Here is an 18,664-nt window from a genome sequence, read left to right on the forward strand (position 1 = left end):
CAACAGGTTATTAGACTTGACTCTTTAGAGGTAGAGTCCCTTATAAGCATTAAAAGCTATTATATACATATACACATGCATGTATTATGCATATTTAATGTTAGCTGTAAGGTGAAGTAATATAAATCTGTAATACTTATGTCTCTCCTGGCTAGCCCTGGGGAAAATTAAAGTGGGGACTACATTTTTCCTCCTTCTAATTTTCATGAGTGTGAAGACACAACTTTTGACTTCTTTGGAGTAACATTCTTTGATTCCAAATGGACATTTATTTTTAGTTTTTAAAATTTAATCTTTAAATTTTTAATTTTTGTTATATACATTTGATTTTTCTTATTAATTAGTATAGTTATTTAAGTTTATACTTTTATAAGCATAACACTTTTTGATAATTTTTATTCTTTGAGGGCTTAAAAATTATACTTAGTTCATTATAATTGTTTTTATGGAACTCTCACCTAATGAGAATACTGTGTATTTTCCATATGGAAGGACCATTTTCATAATTTCTAAGTTGTAAAAACTGGAGCGAATGTCACATTTTATACATTAATGTGTTTTTGTGTGTGTCTAGGATTTGGCATGGTCAAAATAGACCTGAGAACCAAGTCTTGTAGTGGAGTGGTAAGTACCCAAGACATAGATAGATAGATAGATAGATAGATAGACATATAGATAGATAGATATAGATACAGATATATATTTTTTTTAACATTTATTTATTTAATGTGGGAGAGCGCAAGCAGGGTAGGGGCAGAGAGAGAGAATCCCAAGCAGGTTCCGTGCTGTCAGTGCAGAGCCTGACACAGTGCTTGATCTCATGAACTTGAAATCATGACCTAAGCTGAAATCAAGAGTTGGACACTTAACTGACTGAGCCACCCTGCCCCCGCCCCAATATATTTTTAATAGATGTAGCATAATTAACCTAAAGGAACCTGTTTAAAAGTGTTCGTCTAGTTGTGTGAATCAGCATACATTTGGTCCTATGCTATCTTACCTACGGTTTTGTCATATTCTCAGATTTCAGTGAGCATCTTCCCTGTAGCCCATAGACAATCCAGGTTGAATTTTGGGGGAGGTCCTTTGTGTTTGCCATAATAAGAATATGCTGAATCTTACTCTCAGGACATAAAATATATATGTATTTTGGACATATATCACATCTTTATACTTTCATGAGTACGTGTATGGCTACTAAATACTTTCATTATAATGAGTTTATGCAAGTTTTATTGCCCTCTTACAAAAACAAATTAACTTTAGCCTCTATCCCTTCATGATTAGTCAAAACAAATGTAGAAATAAAATGCATATAGAGGATTAATCTACTGTATTTATTGATGTTCATAAAGTCTTTTTTACTGGAAGTTATTTATATAGTAAAGGATATAGGCATATTTTCAAAGTGTTATTAACCAGAACTTTTATTCAGTAAATCTGGCAAATGAATTAGCTTTACATTCACCTTATTCTCTGATGTCTCCTCAGTGGCAGCATCTCTTTTTAGTATTTACCTATTGAAACCAGTGCGAATTTTATTTCTGGATAGAATGATTTAGTTAAAAGGGCTAGAGGCATGTGGAATTCATATGATACTTTGTCTCATACTCCATGTAATCCTGGTTTGTCACCATCATTTTTTTCCTGGGTTTTCTAGTGGTAAATAAATATATATGCAGCTGCCTACTAGGATGGGCGTATTGTTATATGATTCTGTTAAAATGGAAAAATTATACTCACTTTGAATAGGGTTTCAGAATTTGCTCAAATTAGGTTTGTGTTGCAAAAATCATCGACTAAAATTTTATCTCCCTTTCATGCGGCTGTGGTGTGGGACTGTTCATTCAGATGGTAAGAAAAACAGAGCATATTTGTGTGCTTGTTTTTATGACTGCTTTTGGTCTCTGGTATTGATTTAGGATGAATTTCATCCATTGCTCCAATCAGATATCAGATTGTACTTAATATATGGCATCTATTTAACAGTAGCATTTTTATGGTAGTTTTGTTGCTTATTTATTATAGAGCTGTAGACGTTAAATGCATGTTATAAATGTATTTTGCACTGTTCCTTCTAATGATGAAATTAGAGAAAAACTGAAGCAGTTGTAAGCCAATGCTAATTTTTTAACTTAGAAAAATTCTGGCCTTTTCTTTGAGATTTGTACATCTGGTATTTTAGACTTTTGAGAGACTTTCAAAGTAAGAAATGATGATGATAAACAGGGAAAAAATGTAGACTAAATACACTTTTACCGTAGGTTTGTGTGTGAAGTTTTTCTAACACTAAAATTGAGGTTTATATTTGCTATACTTTCAGTTTATGAGAGGTGTATGTAAAAAAGAAAACACTGGGTAGCTGGATCTACTGAAAAAAAGTAACAGTCACATTAAATAATTGTGTAGACTTCTAAACATGACTAGTGTTTTGTCATTTTGTACTGAGACCTTGCCCTAAAATGTGTAGCATGATACTCTCTTGGAAAACTTCCTGCGTGGTGTTGATAAACAGATCATAGTTTCCCAGTTGTCTCATCAGCCTGTAGAACTAGATGTGGGGAGCAGGGTATTTGGTAAAGGGAGGATTCATATTGCAGGCAGTGAAACAGAACTGCTCAGGGCTGGCAGCATTTCATTACTGTTGGCAGTATTTCAGAAATGCACTCTAAAAACAGGGCCAATCAGAAGGTTTTTTTCTCGACAGTTCATAGATTGTCAGTGACAGGTGTTGACTGTTTGCTTCCTTTTAGAAGGAGATCTATTTCCTATTGCTCATTGTCATATGACTGAAAGGACACCTACTGAGGGAGGAGGATATATTTCAAGATGTTCATAGTAACTATTTGATAGAAAACACTTTAAAAGGTAGATGAGGAGAAGGGAGAAAAAGGGACAAGTTATAACATTACATTTTGTTGTGAAAAATGGGTACATACTTACAAATATTGAAATTGTTTATACCGAAAGTTTTACAGATAGTTAAAAAAAATTTTTTTTTTTAATGTTTATCTATTTTTGAGAGAGACAGAACGTGAGCAGGGGAGGGTCAGAGAGAGAGGGAGACACAGAATCTGAAGCAGGCTCCAGGCTCTGAGCTGTCAGCACAGAGCCCAATGTGGGGCTCGATTTCACAAACTGGGAGATCATGACCTGAGCCAAGAGATCATGACCTGAGCTGAAGTTGGACACTTAACCGACTGAGCCATCCAGGAGCCCCTTACAGATATGATAGCTTTGTGGACCAAAGCAATAAAGTTTTCATAACAGTGTGAATGTACTTAATAATGCCACCGAACTGCACACTTAAAAATGGTAAATTAGGTGTATTTTACCACAGTAAAAATTAAAAACAATTATTTTGATGCAATGAAGTTTTGACTCTATTGAAGAGGATAGGGTAGTCCTTTCTAGTGTTTGGGGATTTTTAAGGACGTTAAAATTAACTAATAGTTTGAAACATATGATAGAGAATGAATAAGCTTTTTCAGGTCATGAAAGTAAAATGTTCAAGATTTAATATTTTTGTGTTTTTGGTAAAGGAATTTATTTTCAGTAACGATATTTCTCTTTTATTTTTATTATTTTTTAAATTTATTTTGAGAGAGACCAGGGGCACATGCACTTGAACAGGGGAGGGGCAGAGAGGGCAAGAGAGAATCCCAAGCAGGCTCCACGCTGTCAGCACAGAGCCCGATGTGGGACTTGGACTTAAGAACCTTAGACTATGACTTGAGCCAAAACCAAGAGTCGGACGCTTAACCAACTAAGCCATCCAGGTGCCCCAAGATATTTCTTTTCTAAAAAAGAGAGTTTAAGATTTCCATTTTAGTAAGAGAGTATATTGAACAAGAAATATCAATAAGAGAGGTGGAATAATGGAAAGATCTGAAACTTGTTAAACTTTAGAAATAGGAAAGAAGGAAAGCAGGAAATAAGTTATGATAAAAAGTAAACTATATTGGTTTCCGATGCATTGAACACTACTTTCTGAAATGAGTATTTTTTGTTTGATGAGCTGTTTTTAAAGTAATTATTTTTCTTGCTTATCAGGAATTTTCTACTTCTGGTCATGCTTACACTGATACAGGAAAAGCGTCAGGCAACCTAGAGACCAAATATAAGGTCTGTAACTATGGACTTACCTTCACTCAGAAATGGAACACAGATAACACTCTTGGAACAGAAATCTCTTTGGAGAATAAGGTAAAAGAACGCATTAGAAATTACTTTTAGGTTAAATTTATCTTGCAGATAAAATGATCTATAAACCCCACATACAACATGAATGAGATCTTATAACCTATATAGTAGCCATATTTTTTTCTCTGCATGTGGCCTTCTCTGGTATATTTTACATTTCTAGAAAGTGAAGCGTTGTTTGTGAGTACATAATTATCACATTACATCTTGGTTCTGACCAGTTCTACTTATAACTGAGCCTCTCCTGGTAAACTAGACTATTTATAGTGATTTTGTTTGATTTTATTTTGTAATCATTGCAAAATTGGCTCCGTAGAAAAATGTTTCTAACTTCTGTAATGTTTCTAAGGAGAAAAATTTATCAGCAGATATTTGTCACATACAAATATTTGCTTTGTACAGGACACTATTTTTTGAGGTATGTCTATATGAACATCATCATGTATCAGTAATATATATGTATAGCTGAATAAATTACTTAGGTTGGCTTGTTAAATGTCAGGTTATCTCATTACAGTAATTTTAAGAGTGTATCAGGATTATTTGGTTGTATTGGAATTTTTTTTTTTTTTTATTGCAATTAATGTTATTGGCTGTAATAGATTTGACCTACAACTTAAACCTGTATTTTGGTGAGAGAATCATGATGAAGCCTGGGAATAAGGGGACAGGGGAAGGAGACAGGGAAGAATAAAGAGGTAATTTATTAAATAATTTAATATTTGGCTTTCTTTAATGACTTTTTTTGTTTGGAAGTTAGATAAAACTTTAGAATTGTTTTCTTAGGTCAAAAGAAGAATAGAAAATTACTAATTGTTCGTTTTAAATCTTTATTTTTCAGTTGGCTGAAGGGTTGAAACTGACTCTTGATACCATATTTGTACCGAACACAGGGTAATTATCCAAACCCCATTTTCTGTTTTTGTAGTCTGTAGAGATAGAGAGCTTTAGAACAGGGAATTGCAATGAAAAGTTTAGGTGCAGGGAGAACGTAGGAGGTTGCTTTTAGGAACCCCAGAGACCTTGTGTATGTACTAAAGAGAAAGGAGGACTCCCTTGAAGCAGAGTAAAGTTTTGATTTGAAAATTGAACAGATGAACAAAAATATAAAGCTGGTCCAAGGAGGCACATAGTAGGAAAAATTTAGGCTATAGACGGGCTTGAGACTAGATCTTTTCTTTCTTTTTTTTCTAAAATATTTTATTTTTAAGTAATCTCTACACCAAACCTGAGGCTCCGACTCATAACCCCAAGACCAAGAATCACATACTTTACCAATTGAGCCAACCAGGCACCCTGAGACTAGATATTTCTTAAGCTCTTCTAAAGATTGATTCATGTAGTATTTTGCTGAGAAGTTAATTTCCTAAGAATAACTGTAATCTCCGGGCGTTGGAACACTATAAACAGTAGTTCTGCTACTGATGTGCTTTCTTGGCCTTTAAAAATCCCCCAGCTTCTCTGCCCCAGTTTCTTCATCTGAAAAATGGGCATGGTGTTGTTTCCTATGGGCCACTGCTAGATAAAGGCAGAATGACATTTTTCCTCAGCTGTGACAGCATGTGTGTCATTCCTGCCACACAGTTCAGTTATCTTCCAGGTAAATACTCTCAGAAGAAGCCTGCTTAGAAGACGACAGGATTATTAAGAACCAATTTCTTGGGGCGCCTGGGTAGCTCAGTCGGTTAAGTGTCTGACTTCGGCTCAGGTCATGATCTCGCAGTTTGTGAGTTCGAGCCCCGTGTCAGGCTCTGTGCTGACAGCTCAGAGCCTGGAGCCTGCTTCAGATTCTGTGTCTCTCCCTCTCTCTCTGCCCCTTCCCCATTCATGCTCTGTCTCTCTCTGTCTTTCAATAATAAATAAACGTTAAAAAAAATTTTTTTTTTTAAAAAAGAACCAATTTCTTGTTTTCGGTACTGTCCTTCAAAAATGTATACTTCTCTTCCATCCATCCATCTGATATTTATTGTCCAGGGAGAAAACACTCACCTTAAGGAAAATAAATATGCTTACTAAAGCACTCTACCCTTAAAAAAAAAATAACACTTCTTTTTGAGAAGTTAAGTGTGTCGGGTGTTACGTTTTATAGCATTTGGGCATTTAAAAACATTTAAAGAGATTTGGCTTCTCATGAATACATATGTATTCAGATTATTAATTCGGTACTGAAATATCTTATTCCTTTTTAGACTTTTGTTAATGCCTTTGTGAAATTAATCATGAAATATCCTATCATTTGTACTTAAAGTGAAGAATGGATAAAAATGGTATATGTATTTATAATCCTAACAAAATTATATTTGTAGAGCTAAGTCATTTGAAATTTTACTATATGTATACCATCTACCAAAATAATATTTACATTGGGGGAAGGAGGGGATCTTTCTTACTCTAAAGATTTCTAGACAGTAGTAGAAACTCATGTTGTTTTCATTGTGTTGTTTTTATTTGTCTGTTTACAGAAAGAAGAGTGGAAAATTGAAGGCCTCCTATAAGCGGGAATGTTTCAGTCTCGGCAGCAATGTTGATATAGATTTTTCTGGACCAACCATCTATGGCTGGGCTGTGTTAGCCTTTGAAGGTTGGCTTGCTGGCTATCAGATGAGTTTCGACACAGCCAAATCCAAACTGTCACAGAATAATTTCGCTCTGGGTTATAAGGCCGCAGACTTCCAGCTGCACACTCATGTGTGAGTGTTTATAATTCACTCCTCCTTTAGTACTAGTGCAGTTGCCCAAAAAGATGGTAGCCATTAACATGCTGAGAAAGTTAGAAATGAGGTACCTGCATTTAATGTGCTTTGGTGGACATCCAGCCTCACTGTACTAATTTTCCTAGTCAGCAAAACATTGCCAGAGGTTAGGGCACTTGGTGCATTGTGCTGTGCTGCTGATAGTAACTGGCCTCTCAGCCTGTACCCCAAACTTTAGGAAGGTCTAGAATCTATACAAGAACCACTGGGTTGGAGAGAGCCCAGGACGTGGTCACCTCCTGATAAAAGGGATCCTTTGGAGACTCTTCTGCTTCCTCTAGTGCCCTACTTAGCTTGTCAGTATCTGGAAGTAGATCTGTTATTTGGATCATGAAGAGCAACCACTCAGTTGACCTGAGCATTCTGGAACATCCCCAGTAATTCTATTGAGGTTTTAGGTACTCACGGTCAGAACCCAGCCACCCCTGTTGCATTCAGAAGAAGCAGAAGTCCTCAAAGCAATCCTGGATTCAATTCTGTAGGCTGCATCCTGTTGGTTAAATGAATTTGAATTTTTAAATTGTATTTAATGTCTTGGCCTACTGGGCACTGTACTATTCCAGGAAGAAAAAGCAAAGGATAAGCTAGGTGTTTTTCAAGTGGTATAGATTGCCCTTCACTAGATATTCCAGTTCACTGAAATAAAGTGAAGCAATGGTATAGACAGTGGCATTAAAATTGATGAAGCAGTATTATCAGGAAAACCATGGAAAGTAGGGACCAAGTTCTGGGATGCTTTGAAGCAATAATGTAGGCACTTCTCTAGAGAAATACACCCTAGGTATTGTGTTTGGGGTGCTTTCTGATGCTAGGATTGTGTCTCAGATGAAGTTCAAAATTGGCTTTCTTCTTGTTATTTATTTTGCAGAATCCTTATTGAACTCCACTTTTAGGTCTCTAAATTCTTTGAACATCTCAAAGACTTATAGATCATATTTACTAGAGGCGTCTGCCTTCATAATTGAATTTTGTCTAAAAAATTCGTATGGAGGAGCTGAGTAAATGAATCAGATGTTAACTACATTTTAATCAGATGGTTATAAATTACGTAACTGGATTTAGTTCCTTGTTTTGTTTGGTAGTCATTTATACTAGAAGTTTGCTGAAAATAGGTAGTTGCAAAGTGAGATCCTTGTCCAGTTAGTCTTAGAATTTTTTCCATGTCATAAGAGTGGTACTAGCTAGATGTTTATGACTTTTTCTTATATCATGAAAATAGGAATGACGGCACTGAATTTGGAGGGTCTATCTACCAGAAGGTTAATGAGAAGATTGAAACATCAATAAACCTTGCTTGGACGGCTGGCAGTAACAATACCCGTTTTGGCATCGCTGCTAAATACAAGCTGGACTGTAGAACTTCTCTATCTGTAAGAATGTGCTACGAGATTGGATCTACTCTTAGGGCTTCATCTGAGTTGTAAATGAATGTTGTGAGATGGTTGTTGTACACATGTTCTCCATTAACTTCAGTGAGACGCTCACTGTGTAGTGAGAAGAGTATCACACCTCACGTCCTGGAATGTGGGTTCTAGTCCTAGTTCCTCCTGTATTTGGCTGTTGTCTGACCTTCTCAAGTCATTTTTATCTCTTTGGCCTCAAAATTTTCCTATCTGTAAATTCATGGGATTTGATTACTATTCCTGTGGCTCTTAGTAATTCTTATTAATACTGACACTAATTGAGCTCTTCAATTTCAGGTACTATACTAAGGGCTTTATGTGTAGTATCTCATTTAGTCCTCCCAGCTACTCTTGTGGTGAGTAGTATCTTCATGCCCATTTTATAGATGAGGGAACTGAGACTTGGAGAGGTCAGGTAACTTGCCCAAAGTCACACAGTAAGAGGCATTGTCAAGATTTGAACCCAGATCTTCTCTCACCAGAGTTTATGTTCTAACTACTGTCAGAGGTTGTAAACTGGCATCTCGAAGAACTCAGTACACCAGGGTGTTTGGCTGCACAGTGTTTTATTTATTTTTTTTAAGTTTATTGGGGTGCCTGGGTGCCTCAGTTGGTTAGATGTCCAACTTTGGCTCAGGTCATGATCTTGTGGTTCATGAGTTTGAGCTCCGCATCCGGCTCTGTGTTGACAGCTCAGAGTCTGGAGCCTGCCTCAGGATTCTGTGTCTCCCTCTCTCTGTCCCTTCCCTGCTCACACTCTGTTTCTCTCTCTCTTTCAAAAATAAGTAAACATTAAAAAAAATTTTTTTTTGAAGTATGGAGCAGAAATTTACTTGGAATTGGTTGTGGTACACTGAAAATTTGTATTTGTGTCCAAACAAGCTCTCCTATTCTAACAATCAAAATGGAAGTCAATAGGTGTCTCCATTTATGAATGTTTATTTTGGAGGAGGGGCAGAGAGAGAGAGAGAGAGAGAGAGAGAGAATCCCAAGCAGGCTCTGTGTTGCCAGTGCAGATTCAATGTGGGGCTCGAACTCAGGAAACTGTGAGATCATGACCTGAGCCGAACAAGAGTCGGATGCTTTTAACCAACTGAGCTACCCAGACACACCTGGCTGCACAGTGTTTTAAAAAATTTGTTTGAGGCCTTTAAGCATGCATTCTCAAAGTCCCTACTATCTCTCCCAGTCCTATTAACTGAAGAGACTTACATTTTTATTAATTAAATTTTCAGTTCCAGTAATTCTAGATTGACCCGAAGGTGCTTTAGTTTTGGAAATCCGATGCATGAAATGGTGCTTGTACTGGACTTACATATTATGAAGTTGGTTGTTTTCTAACTGTTTCTATTTCATCTCCTAATTTTTAGGCTAAAGTAAATAATGCCAGCCTGATTGGACTGGGTTATACTCAGACTCTTCGACCAGGTGAGTAAAGGAATTAATAACATTGGATGTGGGGTAGGAGATGATGGAAAAATAATGAAAATAACCTATAAAACCTACAATCAACTGTAGGTTGATTCAGTCCATTGTGTAACAATTGGTTATTCATACAAAGTAAAGCAGATCAAGTGCTTTTGTTTAAAAAATAATTCTATATTTCTAACCAGGTCACTGTGGCTTGTGAGTTTGGTTGGTCATTCATTATTCTTAACCCTGAATTCCAAATAAAGTTTGCTGTGATTGTGCTTTGCTCATTGCAGATCAAATGATTATAGGTAACCCTATTGACTTAGTGGTACCTGAATGCTTGTAACTCTTACACCCAGCTGCAATCCATGCCCTTGATTCCACCCATGTTCATTGTTTCTAGAAAATGAAAAGCTTATTGTAATACTTGTTACGAGTGATTGTGGTGTTTTCTTCTTCCTAGGAGTCAAACTGACCCTATCAGCTTTAATCGACGGAAAGAACTTCAATGCAGGAGGTCACAAGGTTGGGTTGGGATTTGAGCTAGAAGCTTAATGTGGTTTTGAGTAAAGCATCCGATTTGTCCCTGGAGGTGAAGAGAACCCACTATGTTTTGGCCTTAAAATTCTTCTGTGAAATTTCAAAAGTGAACTTTTTATTCTTCCAAAGAATTGTAATCCTCCCCACACTGAAGTCTAGAGATCGCAAGTCCATCCTGAGGGAGGTACTTGAAGGCATGCCTGGAAGTTGTCATGTTTGTGCCACATTTCAGTTGAGTTCCACAGTGTTATTTTAAATGTGTTCCTCAGCGACAATGTAGTGTCATGTTACAAAGGAAATGACCCAATCCTCCAGTTTGTACATCACGTCCTGCATGTCCCACACCACTTTTTCATGACCTTTTAATATATTGGTCTCTGTGCTGTAGTGGAATCCTTGGTTTTGCATCAGAGTAAAATAAAATAAACCCATCACATTTGGAACATAATCGCTCATCTGATTTGCTAGTGATGGTTTTCTTATATTTGGTGTGATAGGTTTTGTTTTGAAAAATACTCTCATAGGTGATGGGATTTAGGTCTAAAGTGGTATGTCTGGAATGTCTGTGCTATTGCCTGTCCCTTCCATCTGTCTTTACGGCTCTGACTGTTCCTCTGCACTCAGGCTGAGGAGTGAAACAGTTTTGTTCTGCTGGATGCCTTTGTTGGGGTGCTTGCTTCCTATCGCACTAAAGCAGGATCATATTGGTAGTTTAGTAAAGCTGCTGAGGAAGAGTAGGGGCGGGGGTGGTGAGTGGGCAGAAAGACGGGCGAAGGGGAGGGTACAGTTGGGGAAATGCTGTCGGGAGGACACTGGTAGGCGGAGGCACGTCTGCAGCTCCTCCCAGGGCTTCAGGAAAGTGCTTTCGATTACTGGATCTAGAGAAATGATAACCCAAAAATGGAGATACCAGTTTGGAAAAGGAATGAGTAGGCTAGAGCTAGATATTAGAATATCTTCAGGGCTTACTGGTAAATATTGTCCTTTCCAAAAATAGAACTCTTTTTGACATCTTTTTTTAAAAACAGTATATGCTGGTTGCAACAAATTCACTCAGCTTAGACATTAAAAGTGAAAATTTGCATTCCTCTCTCCAGTCCCTCTTTTTTCTACGACTTCTAACAGTTCGATGTATATCTTTGCAGATACTTTTCAGTGTCTTTAGAGATTACATAAATATATGTATATAATATTAAAATCCACATCTTGTTTTGCAATATATTTTATTTATTGTTTATTTATTTTTAAGTAATCTCTGCATGTGATGTGGGGCTTGAACTTAGAACCCTAAGATCGAGAGTCAATATGTTCCAACCAACTGAGCCAGCCAGGCGCCCCACAATATACTTTTAAATTTAACATATCAGAGTTCTTTTTATGTTTGTTCATATAGATCTGTCTCATGTTTTTTTATTATACTTGACTATAAATGTGTTATTATTGAACTATTATCCTTTTTACTGTATTGAGTTTTTTGCTTTATAAATAATGCTGCATTGAATATCTTTGTGTCTACTTCTATAAATATTTCCATAGCAGCACTACCCAGTAGATCTTTCTGTGATGATGAAAATGATGTGTCTGCCTTGTCTCATATGGTAGTCATTAGACACATGTAGCTGTTGAGCACTTGAAATGTAACTAGGTCAGTGGAAGAACTCAATTTTTTAATTTACTTTTTTAAGGTTTTTTTTTTTTTTTTTTTTTTGGGTGAGTGAGCAGGAGAGGGGCAGAGAGAGAGGGAGAGAGAGAATCCCAAGTAGGCTCTGCACTAACAGCATGGAGCCAGACGTGGGGCTTGAACTCAAGAACTGTTGACACCATGACCTGAGCCAAAACCAAGGGTCAGACACTTAACTGACCGAGCCACCCAGGCACTTCAGAACTCAATTAGAAAAAAAATAAAAAAATTGTAGGGGGTACCTGGTGGCTCAGTAGTTAAGCATCTGACTTTGGCTCAAGTCTTGATCTCACTGTTTGTGAGTTCGAGTCCCACATCAGGTGAGCTCAAGCCCCCTTCGGGTAAAACACGAACCTCAGGTGAGCCCGGCTTCTCTCTCTCTCTCCCTCTCTCTCTCTCTCTCTCTCTCTCTCTCTCTCTGCCTCTCACACACTTGTGCCCTCTCTCTCTCTCTGTCAAAAAAAAATTGTTTTTAAGATTTTTTTTTTTTTTTTTAATTTTAAGACATCTCTTGCCCAACATAGGGCTTAAACTCACAACCCCAAGATCAAGAGTTGTAAGTCTACCAACTGAGCCAGCCAGGTGCCCCAGACGAACTCAATTTTTAATTCTATTTCATTTTTATCAAATTTAAATAGCCACCTGTGACTCATGGCTGTTCTTTAGTGCAGTTCTATAGGATAGGTTTCCAGAAGAGAGATTGCTAAGTCATAGGACATGTACATTTGATAAGTAGTACAAAATTGTCCTTCAAAATTTTTATATCAATTTCTGTTTCTACCCTTGGTGGTTAAGAGTGCCCATTTCTCCACATCCTCAGTAGCATTGAATGTCATCAAACTTTAAAATTTTTACCAGTTTTAGAAGTGAAAAATGGTGTCTTAATTTGTATTTCCCTAATTGCCAGTGAGATGGAGCTGTTTTCACGTATTTACTGATCATTTATAATTCTCTGATTTGCCTGTTAGATTTCTTGCTCAGTTTCCAAATGAGTCATCTTAACAACCTCTAGATACTGTTGCTTTTTGAAAAATATTAGTGCTACAAGGTATTTTCCCCGCCACCACCAAAGATCATCTTTTCTAGCACCCAGATTCCAACCACCACCTCTTATGTTGGAAAATATCTACCAACCACATGATATAATTTGATTTTCTCATGATCTTTGTGGGTCAGACGACCATTACAGGAAATAAAGTACCACGGGAAAGGAAGAGGGGTACACAGGTTCGTTCTGTCCTATTGACATCTGTGTCTGACCCTGGCAGGACCTTCCATGCAGTGTGAGTGCTGGTGGGGTGCTAAGGTGGGCTGGCCGCTGCTGCACATGGAAACTCCTTTGTGGTATGGAGTGGAGCGGGAGCTAACTGCCGTGGGTTAACATAGCTCTGGGGGATTTGTCTTCATTCTAGTGTGGTTACGGGTGGGGGATGGAAGTGGGAGGAAGGGGGCATAAGGAGATTCAGGGAAACACTAATGAGATGTACCCCTAATTAATACCTTAGTTATCTGATAAAGTTAGTTATATTTATGGCTAGAGTTAGGTGGGAAGGAGATTGCTATGGGGTTGTGTTTTTTTCCAATCTTGTGCTATCTGTCCCTTTTAAATGATCCATTATTGCAGAGCTAAGGAGCCAAGTTTTGTATATTGATACATTAATCCAGATATGAACATAGGTGCTTTAAATTTCAGCCTTTATTCAGTAGTTTTACTGAATCCTGTGGTTTGCTAGGCTGTGTTCTAAGTCCCTTCATTGTTGTAAGGTCATTAACTTGTAGCAGAAAGAAAAGCACCCTTCTCGAGTGTATGTGCCAGGTACTGTGGTGGTTACCTTATATGACTTAATCTTGTTAATCCTCATAACAGTGACTGCAAACATCTTGGGAGTCCAGTAGTCCAGGAGAGAAAGCCGTGAGAGGTGTTTCTAGGATGGGGCAGTTCATTGTGGTTTCTCATGGTGGGAATTCTCAGTAGCTCCCTCTGTCCCCCGTAAAATGCACACAAGCACCTCTTTCCCCTCCCGCCGCCCACCAGCTTTCTCCTCCTCATCTTCCCAGGTTTTCCTCCCCTTTCTCAATTAGCCTGGTACCCCTAAGGCAATCATTTATTTCATTTTATTGAATTTTTAAATTGATTCATTCAGGACACTATGTTGCCTCAGTGTTTCCTTTTGAGCCTTACTCTCAAGGTAACTTATTTTGGCCTTTTCCACAGCCTGTGAGCTTTGTACCTGGGAATAGAGAAGGGACCTTCTGGTTTGTATGTATTTAATGTCAGCAGATTCTTTGCTTCAGTGACTCCACTCAGGAATTTGCCTTAAGGAAATCATTAGAGGTACTCATTATCATAGAACAAATGTTCCACATGGGGAACAGTAGGGGAATGATTAAATGATGGTATGTGTATTCATCAAGTGGCACATTATTCAGCCATTAAAAATCATGTTTTTGAAGAATAAGAACCATTGAGAATTGTTCACAACATATTAAATAGAAAAAAGCAAAGTAAAAAACTAATCTCAATTTTATTTTTTTAAAAGGTATATGTTAATATAGGAGAAAAATACCCCCAAAATATTCATTATCTCAGGGAGGTGGGATCATGAATTTTTTTTTTAATCATGAATAATTTCTATTGATTTTATGCTTTACTGTATTTCTGTTTTTCTAAAGTGAATTTCTTATTTCTGTAATTAGGGAAATACTTCTCTAATTAATACTGTTTGAAAAGGCAGCCGGCCCTCGTGGCAGTGTGGCAGGCTGCAGTGTCTGATAGGTGGTCAGTGTGTGTCCAGCACAGCAGCTGAGGTGCCCCCTAGTCTGAGGGGACAAGGAGCCCCAGGGCATTGGCCAGGGCAAGAAACACCAGGGGCTTCTACCTGCCTTAGGAGAGTTACCTAAATAGATGAGAATATGGGTGTTTCTTGTGGTAAGAAACTAACAAGCATGAGGTTTTTATTAAATTTAAAGAGATTAAAGTTTACATATCACATTTTTTTTTAATTTTTAAAGATTTTATTTAAAATTTTGAGAGAGAGGGCGAGGGCAAGTGTTCGAGTGGTTAGAGGCAGAGAGAGAGAGAGAGAGGGAGAGAATCCCAAGCAGGCTCTGCACTGTCAGCACAGAGCCAGGTGCAGGGCTCAAACCCATGAACTGTGAGATCATGACCTGAGCTGGAATCAAGAGTTGGACGCTTAACTAACTGAGCCACCTAGACACCCCTAAAGATTTTACTTTTAAGTAATCTCTACCCGCAGTGTGGGGCTCAAACTCACAACCTTGAGATCAAGGGTCACATGCTCCACTGACTGAGCCAGCCAGGTGCTCCTACACATCACATTTTAAATATTACTTCTGCAAGAGACCAGGAAGACAACACAATGTATTGCTAATGTGTCATCATACTCAGCATCACTGCTTAAGGAACAGAGGAAGACAACAATGTTGCAAAGTTTCATTTAGTTAATGTCCTTGGAAGCTCACCACCAATGTGGGCAAGCCTCAGGTTCTAGAACCTTGGACAGGAGGAGTTCTAAGCTGAAGTGGTTTCTGGCTGCCCTACAGTGCTACCTACCTACCTACACATGCATGAAGATTGCTGTGTTTTCTGCACATGGAGGACCCCCATCCCCCACCCCCTTTAAGACTGTAGCCTCTGATTGATTGTGCATGCTTTGTGTACTCTTGGGTTCAGTTCTCTCTGCCTGTTTTCCTTTAGACTCAGATCCCTCTTTTCGTTTGCTCTCACTTAAATGTTGACACTCAGGTTCTGTCCTCAGCCTTTTCTAACTCTACAACCTGGTTACGGGTGAGAAACTGTTCCAGGTCCCATCTGCCTGTCCTCGGAGGTTCTGATACACCTCAGGGGCCTTCTCAGAATGAAGGTGGTCTGATGACAGCAGCATACCTCCTCACTCAGGTTTCAAATAAATTGTAAATTAGGACAAGGTGTCAACAGATACAAGCCAAAGGCTGTATCTTTATATGAAGGCTAGTTGACAGGGCAGTCCTCCCCCTCCCCCACAAACCTCCCCAGTTGACAGGGCAGTCCTCCTCCAGGTGGAATGGAGGAGGGGGTTCTTGTGCTTCCAAGAGGAAGTTGAGAGGAACGAACTCCAACGTGCCCAGTTCATTCTTCCCAAATACACCATTCATATGCACTCCCTTGCCCCTGGAGGAGGGAACATAAGGGTAAAGAGAGGCCAGAGTGTGATGCTAAAGGTGGGCCAGTCCTGTGAAGGAGACACTGAGAAGGGAGCACAGCATTCATAGTATGTGTGCTTTTAATCATAGCCAATCCCCACCTCCTCCCAGAGATTGGGCTTGTCTGCCAAGGAAACACATCCAAACCTTGAGGGGTTGGGGTGAGTAGGGTATGTGCTTCGACACAGCTCCTAGCGATCCTCACACATCCACTGCATTCAGCCCTTGCACATCACTGGCCCCATCTTCCTGACAGCTGCCCTCTAAAGCTCTTCCCAAAGTTAGCGCCATCTAAGATAGGCTCTCCTGCCCACTTCCAAGCCTTTCCTGCAAGCTGCCTGCCAGACCCTCTTCTCAGATAGTCTGCAGGCATCTAAAACTCACCGATTCTCAAACCGAACAATGCTATCACTGTCCACTTTGTACCTGGACTTCCAGCCAAATCGCTGCCTCTTCCATGAAAGCTTCCCCAAGGTTTATAACACACTGTCATGCAGTTTTGTTTTGCCCACCTCCCCTCCTGCCTGTGAACGCTTAGAAGCCTTTTTGTCTTCTGACCTCCAGTGGCCAGGCCAATGCCTGGCATGTAATAAACATCCAATGGATGTTTACTGAATGGATGAAAATGAGCCCTTGGGCAGGTGGGCCTGGTTTTGTCTGCCAAGTCATGGGGATTTCTGCATACTGACTGTACAGACTGAGGTTCCCTTTGGCAAATACTCATATTTTTTCTGTGGCCATCAAAGAAATAGATACTGACATTTCTAGCAACTCTTTGAGTTATGATACAATTATTCTGTGAGGTGACTTCACCTGCAATTTTTAAAAGGTTCTGGGAAGACGGTCACTATTGCAATTACACTGGATCCCACTGGGTGTCGCTGTTGTTGCTGCTTAGAGGCGATAATGGCCCAGCTGTGGAGTCCCCGCCTTCTGTCCTGCAGGTCCTTCCTTTTGACCTCACTCCCTTCCTAGCACCATACGGACTCATACTTTGGAATGTCTACATTCAGGGCTTGCTTTAACCAAATGTCAAGGCTTCGGGAAAGGCAAGGGAATTGGCCATCCTACTGTAACCCAAAGCCCTCTTGCTCTGTTAGGTTCTCAATTTGTTCTGGCCCGTCCAGATGGAGACCAGATGATCAATCACACTTGTCGAGTCCGAAACTCCTTACTTTAAATCAGATTGAATTCCTATTGCCTTTATAAAAACAGTCAGAATAAGCCTCTCGCCTTTTCTTCCTAGGCTTCCTTCAAGTTCTTAGTCACCTGGCTGTGTTCCTTCCGGACACCCTCCTCCCAGCCCTATGGCACTTTCCTCCTTTTTCTAGAGGCCACAGTTGTGGACACAGTCTGACAGCTGCTCAGAGGAAGAGGCCGGTGGGGAAGCCTGGTCCTCTTACCATTTGGCTGCCTGGACCTTTTCGTCATTCTGTGCCTTAGTTTCTCCAGTGCCTGGCCAGCTCCAGGTGTCCCAAAGACTGGTGTTTCAGTGTCATGGGGTGATGGAGTGTAGGTGACTTTCCCCTTTTTTTCATAACATGCTTCAGGGTTGTTTTGTTGTCTTCATAATAATAAAAGGTGAAGCGCTATGAAAATATTTAAGGTGACGATCCAAGGACAGGACTCCCTGTCTTCTTCATGAGAATTCAACCATATCCTACAGGTCCCCCCAATCTTTTTCTTCCCTCACCAAGCACGCAGAGAACCCATCGTCCCGTTTCTTTTGGTCTCTGGCTGTTTTGTTCAACTGTGGCTTGCTATTCATTTTCTCCATCTAATTTAATGTTTTCCTCCAAGCAGCCCACCTGAGGGGAGCCATCCACAAAAAGTGGCCAGTGAATAACCACAAGGGAAGGCAAACACACACACTTGTTCATGGAGCCCTATTCTGAGCCAGGCCTGGAGTGGCCCCCTTCATCACACTGTCCCCCAGAACTCCTTACAGCCCCACAGGAGGCCTTGGGGTCCCCAGGGAGGAAACCGGAACTGGCAGGGCCCGGTGCTCCCTGATGCCAGGAACCACCTTGGCAGGAGCACTTCGAGGTCAACCACAGAGTGAGGCTGAACCTCATCTGAGGACGCAGAACACACTGCATCATCCTTGGGTGCTCTTTGCACGGTAATTGAATATTTGTAATTGAATAAATTCACTGAGGCCTGATTTTACATTCCATTTTCGGAATGATGGATTTTTTTTTTTTTTTTTCTGCAGCTTATTCTGAGGTGACAGGACTTATTTTAAAAAATTGTTAAAAAAGAATGAATGTGTTTACATATTTGCTCAAAAGTTCAGTCCTTTTGGAAAGGCAGAAAATGAAGTAATAAAAAGGCTGTCTGGGGAGCCCAAGCTCCCGTGGACAGCCCGCGCTCCGTGCACGCTGTGAACCTCCCAGAGGAGCGGGGACACAGGGAAGCCAGGGTCTCCAAGGGCGCCCCTCTCCGCCCCAGACAGCAGAGGGTGTGAT

The 18,664-nt window shown here is 39.6% G+C and overlaps 1 protein-coding gene across 2 annotated transcripts in view; it reads left to right on the forward strand.

Annotated features, from left to right (window-relative positions):
- The window catches only part of VDAC3 (voltage dependent anion channel 3), a 14,509-nt gene extending 3,749 nt beyond the window's left edge, over positions 1 to 10,760 (forward strand). Inside the window, exons 3-9 of one of the 2 annotated variants that reach the window (XM_081795617.1) lie at positions 575 to 624; positions 4,054 to 4,206; positions 5,045 to 5,097; positions 6,666 to 6,893; positions 8,176 to 8,326; positions 9,730 to 9,791; positions 10,236 to 10,760. In XM_081795617.1, the coding sequence (XP_081651743.1) occupies positions 575 to 624; positions 4,054 to 4,206; positions 5,045 to 5,097; positions 6,666 to 6,893; positions 8,176 to 8,326; positions 9,730 to 9,791; positions 10,236 to 10,314 (776 nt within the window). In that variant the 3' untranslated portion in view covers positions 10,315 to 10,760. The remainder of the gene's footprint in view (positions 1 to 574; positions 625 to 4,053; positions 4,207 to 5,044; positions 5,098 to 6,665; positions 6,894 to 8,175; positions 8,327 to 9,729; positions 9,792 to 10,235) is intronic. The other variant, XM_060653433.3, reaches the window with a different exon arrangement.
- Positions 10,761 to 18,664: the final 7,904 nt, after the last annotated feature.

The sequence above is a fragment of the Panthera onca genome, chromosome B1, assembly GCF_046562875.1.
Source record: "Panthera onca isolate mPanOnc1 chromosome B1, mPanOnc1 haplotype 2, whole genome shotgun sequence".
NCBI lineage: Eukaryota > Metazoa > Chordata > Mammalia > Carnivora > Felidae > Panthera > Panthera onca.